This window comes from Lissotriton helveticus, chromosome 12 (assembly GCF_964261635.1).
Source record: "Lissotriton helveticus chromosome 12, aLisHel1.1, whole genome shotgun sequence".
NCBI lineage: Eukaryota > Metazoa > Chordata > Amphibia > Caudata > Salamandridae > Lissotriton > Lissotriton helveticus.
Window position 1 is genome coordinate 87,856,867 of NC_136073.1, and position 6,000 is coordinate 87,862,866.

At 47.0% G+C, this 6,000-nt stretch overlaps 1 protein-coding gene across 1 annotated transcript in view; it reads left to right on the top strand.

Moving 5' to 3' along the window:
- Window positions 1-2,373, top strand: part of LOC144797895 (extracellular calcium-sensing receptor-like) — a 56,637-nt gene extending 54,264 nt beyond the window's left edge. Inside the window, 2 exon segments of the mRNA XM_078668697.1 lie at window positions 1,236-1,359; window positions 1,454-2,373. Coding sequence (XP_078524823.1) covers window positions 1,236-1,359; window positions 1,454-2,373 — 1,044 coding nt within the window.
- The last annotated feature ends 3,627 nt before the right edge of the window (window positions 2,374-6,000 follow it).

Here is a 6,000-nt window from a genome sequence, read left to right on the forward strand (position 1 = left end):
GACCCCAAGAGGCAAACCAGAGCATATGAATACTTGGCTGGTGCCATGGACCACCTTCCTGCATCCAGAAACAATTCTGGAAGTAAGTCCTGGTCCAACAAAACCTTTTTAGCCCTTTGACTGCTATTTGTGGTAGTTTTACTTTTAATCTTCGGAAATTCATATCTCTGGTTCCCTCCATTGAATATTTGTCTTTTTGGTGTCATTTTAATCATAAAAATATTTAATATTTTTATTGATTGGTGTTGGATTTTTATTGTCTGCGTGTCTTACTTATTTAATGTATTGGTGGTTTTAAAAGGTCTCCTAAGTTAAGCCTGCCTGCTCGTTGCCAGCTACCAAGTGTGGAGCAAGGGAATACTTTGAGACCTGGACTGAACCTTTTATTTTGTTTGTGGCCTTATTATTAGTGGCAGGGCCCTACTCATTTCTAATAATAAACCACTTTCCGACAAAAACCTTGATAAATATGCCCCTACATGAATCTCAAATATCTAAAACAACCAGAGGTTGTGCCCCACTTGCCAATCAATGACTGATGGTGGTTATTGCATTATTTAGGTTTCGTAAGAAAGTTTGTGTTTTAATTAACTTGTTTATTGTAAAGTATTGCATGAGTGAGAGTCATATGCTATTGAAAAAATTAATTAATTGATTGGAAAATACTCTTTGCACTGAATAGTCTGCCAGATAAATACAGTAATTCCATTAAATACGTGTAAGCTCTAATATTCTGCTCTATATGACAATAATAGCACATATGCACTGAAGACATAACTAAAGTACATGCTACATATATAGCATGTACTGTAGATAATGCCAGATGGATGTATGACATCACAACGCATGCTTTTACATCGCATGCTTTTACATTGCAAGTTTTACAACGCATGCCTTTACAACGCATAGTGTTGAGGGGTGCTGGATAGTGAATAGTTTCATTTACTATTCCAACTCCAGTCCCCGTGGATAGTAGGGAATGTGTTGGATAGTAAATTAAATCTATTCCCTATCCTAGAGCGCCCCCCAGCGCAATGCGTTGTAATGGTTTGCGTTGCAAAAGTTGCGATGTAAAAGCACTGCGTGGTAAAAGTTGCGTTGTAGAGGATGTTTCCCATGCCAGATAGTATGAGCTCACAGTTCTGGTCACAGCATCTATGGTTGCTCAAGTATTACACCAGGATTTTAATATGCTCTGTTCAGTGATTACTTGCAATTATCTGTATTTATCCCAGGTTCCAGTCTCTGTGTGCAGTCCCAGCTGTCCTTCTGGCTTCAGAAAAGTTGCTAGAGAAGGGGAACCCCTCTGCTGCTTCCTGTGTGTGAAATGTCGCTAAGGGGAGATTTCCAACCAAACTGGTGAGTTCATTATCATGACAGGTGGGCTTAAAACCAGTTTTCAGAAAAATAATATCTACATGTGCATAACTTACATGTCTATTATCTATTGCAGATTCCATTGAGTGTTTGAAGTGCCCTTGGGAGCAATGGCCCAACGAGAAGCAAGACCATTGCATCCCTAAACTCACAGAGTTCCTCTACTATAATGAGCCCTTAGGAGCCATGCTGGCAGTGACTAGCATCTTCTCTTCAACTCTACCAATTACAATCTTTGGACTATTCCTGCACTACAGAGAGACCCCCATTGTCAAAGCCAATAATAGCTCAATCAGCTACCTCTTGCTTATATCTCTAGCCTTGTGCTACCTCTGCTCACTTGCCTTCATTGGTTACCCCACGCCGGAGAAGTGCCTCCTTCGACAAGCTGCCTTTGGAATCATTTTTGCTTTTTCTATCGCATGCGTCTTAGCAAAAACCATCACGGTTGTCATTGCCTTCAATGCCATAAAGCCCAGCAGTGACTTAAGGAGATGGGTTGGTCCTCAGCTGTCTTATACTCTCATTGGTGTCTGCACACTCATTCAGGTTATTCTCTGTCTCTCTTGGCTCAATGCCTCACCTCCTTTCCCACAATATAACATTCTCTCTAGACCAGGAGTGTTAATACTGGAATGCAATGAGGGGTCTCTCATTTCTTTCTGGTGCATGCTGGGATACCTTGCCTTTTTGGCTGCAACAAGTTTTGTAGTCGCTTTCACAGCCAGAAAACTGCCTGACATCTTTAATGAAGCTCAGTTCATCACCTTCAGCATGCTCGGGTTCCTCAGTGTCTGGCTGTCATTTATTCCTGCTCATCTCAGTACTAAGGGCAAGTACATGGTGGCCATGGAAATCTTTGCCATTTTGTCTTCAAGTTCTTCCTTGGTTTCTTGTATATTTTTACCCAAATGTTACATCATTGTGTTTAGATCTGAGGTAAACACGAAGGAGTCAATGATGGGTAAAGGGACTGGACAAAAAAGGAAAGCATAAAGAAATAGCAGGATCTTGTATATAGTGACAACATTGTTTTTCCTATAGAAGACCATCGATTAACTAGTACCTGATGAAATAACACCCAGACCCTCGTCCTGAGTGACCAACAAATACCAGGGTCAGGTGCAAATAGTGCTCCTGCCTGATCTTGTTACCCAAAATTGTATGATAACACCACACACCCAAGATGTTTCCTTGGGCACAGTTCACTAGGTATGTCTTGACAAAATGTTCACTGCAAAAACTGATTATAAAGATAGAAAATGTGTATATTGTGAGTGCAATTACTCTGATTCCACATTTCTCCTCTCAGAGACAGGGACACTCTTAATTATGCGGTAATTTCTGAGAAGGTAAAACACAGTGAACATTAAAAGTTTTTTTGTAAATTTGGAATGTTTTTTGGTTTTCAGCCGGTGTCACTGTTACAACAGCGTCGCTTGGCAAATCATTGAGTATATTTTGTGCCTGTTGATGTGATGAGTTTGTTCCCATATTCTGGCTGCAGACCCACCATGATACAGATAACATGTAGGTAAGTGTGAGTGAGTACATTTTTAATCTATTCAAAAAAAAAACTGCTGACAGGATTCTTGTAAACAGCACTATTTAACACTCAGAGAATACATCCCTGTTGGCAGATGAACTTGTAGATTGTGCCCACATGGTCTTGTAGCATGGTTAGTGGCGCAGACCAACACCTAAACTATGTGGTGTAAGAACGGCATACTCATACAGTGGATTAAGATTAGACCGTTTGGCAGAAATTAAGCTACAAATTAATATAGTAAATCACATGGAGCCCATCTGACAATTTTAGTTGGAAACTTAAGTGCAAGTTTGCAAACAACTGCATTTACGAGGGGGAATTCATTTGCGACATTTGTTCTAATAAATAGATGTGCTGGTATGTCAAGTCAAGAAATACTTTATTCGGTTCAATTTTCAGAAACCATAAAAGTACAAGACACACTTAAACAAGCATTTACAATGCAATGGTTTTGCCTTTGTTAAAGTTAGAGCTATTGGCATTGCTCTTGACATTATTTTTATTTATGTTTTTTTTTAACATAAATGGCATTGTCATTTACAATAGCAAATTCAACCACTCATCTAACCCATCTGAACACCCAGCCACTGATCCACCCGCTCATCTATCTACGCATGCGCTTGCCAATCTCTTCATTCACCCACCCAGCTGCCCACTTGACCATTCCGGTACCCACTCATCTATCAAAGCAGGCGCCCGTGACCTCATCATACATCCGCTCCCTCGTCCCTCCCTCCAGCTGCCCACCTACTCATCCATCCACTCATCCTTCCACCTATTCATCCATCCGCTCACACATCCATCCGCCCACTCATCAATCTGCTCATCCTTCCACCCGCTCATCCATCCTCTCACTCATCCATCTGCTCATCCTTCCACCTACTCATCCATCCACTCATCCTTCCACCTACTTATCCATCCAACCACCCACTCATCCATCCGCTCATCCTTCCACCTACTCATCCATCCGCCCACTCATCCATCCACCCACTCATCCATCCGCCCACTCATCCATCCGCCCACTCATCCATCCGCCCACTCATCCATCCGCCCACTCATCCATCCGCCCATTCATCCATCCGCCCACTTCTAGGATGGTCAAACAGTTTGGAAAATGTTTGCAAAAACTCACACACTCCTGAGCTTGTATTTTCTCACTGCATGTTGCACGGACGGCCCTCGCAATGCTCCTTTCCTGCGGTGGTAAATGCGCCATTCTGGCAGATTTTCCACTATTGTAAGAGCAATTTATGATCGAGTTTTCTATTGCAATGGCATTTTTTGGGTGCCCACGGTCTGCTTGTTTGACTCTGGCCTTCTAGGTGCCTTCATAACCTGGTCACAACAGCATCTCTGGGTCTCAGCAGCCCTTTAATACTCTAGTGTGCAATGTATCGATGCAGCGCCTGCTCACGCCCTGTGCACTGACGATGATTCAATGCAGTGCCTGCCCACGTTGCTGTGCACATGCAGGGCCTGTCTAGCCCCTGACCTTACATGCCATTGTGTACAGCTTTACAATGTATCAATGCATTGCCTGCCCACACCCCTGTGCACTACCTTCGCATGCTATTGTGCTCTGCCTGACAATGTATCATTGCAGTGCCTCCTCACGGCCCTGTGCACTGCCTTTCCATGCCAATGCAGTGCCTGACATGTATCAATGCAGTGCCTGTCTATCCCCCTGTACCCTGCCTTTACATGCCACTGTGCACTGCCTGATAATGAATCCATCCAGCGCCTGCCTACGCCCCTGTGCACTGTCTTTCTATGCCCCATGCTCTGCCAGTCCGTGCCTCCGTGCCGTACCTGGCCATGCCCCATGCTGTGCCAGTCTGTGCCCCCATGCTGTGCGTGTCCCGTGTTGTGCCAGTGCGTGGCCGAATGCTGTGTCAGTCCGTGCCCCGCGCAGTATCCGGCCATGCCCCCATGCTGTGCCTGTCTGTGCTCCCATGCTGTACCGGTCTGTGCCCCGTGCAGTATCCGGTCATGCTCCTTGCTGTGCCTGTCCGTGCCCCCTGCGTGCCCCCATGCTGTATCGGTCCGTGCCCCCATGCTGTACCGGTCCGTGCCCCCTGCGGTGCCAGTCCGTGCCCCCGTGTTGTGCCAGTCCGTGCCCCCATGCTGACAGTTCGTGCCCCGTGCAGTATCCGGTCATGCCCCCATGCCGTGCCTGTCTGTGCCCCCTGCGGTGCTCGGGCAGCAGGGCACAGTGTGAGGGGCAGGAACCGAGAACCAGGAAGAGAGTGAGGGACAGTGAGAAGGAGGTCGGTTGGGGCGAAGGAGGGGAGAGTGTGCAGAGCGCCAGGACTGACAGTGAGGAAGGGGCAGACAGGCGGCAGCGAGTAAGAAGGGAGAGCGAGCAACAAGAAGAGAAGGAAAACGACAGCGCAAGGGTGAGAGGGGCGGGCAGAGAGGGAGTGGTGGAGGGCGAGGAAAGAGAGAGAGGGGCACCGAGGGGAGAAAGAGACAGATAAGAAAAGCATTAAAAAAGAGGAGCGGGAGGGCCTTGGCGAAGGAGAGGAGCGGAGAGGGGCGGCCACAGAGAGACAGGGTGAGGGAAGGGTTAAGACTAAGAGAGTGCGAGGGGACGAGTGAGCCACGGAGAAACACCGAGGCAGACAGAGAAGACAGAGCACGGCGTGTGTATGAGAGAGACAGAGAGACTCGGAGAGCTGCTCTCAGACGGGGGAGTGCGGGGGTCCCACAGCCCCCATCCCTGTGGCCCGGGGCGGAGCTGAAGCCAGCGCCGGAGGAGGAGGACAGAGGGAGTAGTATTCCGAAATGTGGTGTTGATTTAAAGACTTCTCTGTTCCTATTCTCCGGCGAGCCCTGCCAATTACAGAAATCTAACTGGGCCAGAGCTCAACTCCAAAACAGTGCCCCGGAGGCACGGGCCAGGAATGCGCTTGGAGGAATGTGATGTCAGCACCACATCTGAGGCGCCGTGGCGGGGGTGAAGATCGGAGGTTGCATGTAACTAAACAGCACTCATGTAAACAACTCTCAGTCACACCTCAATCCCGTTCCTCCGAACCACTGCTCATCTAACCCAAACCGCACTCATCGATGCC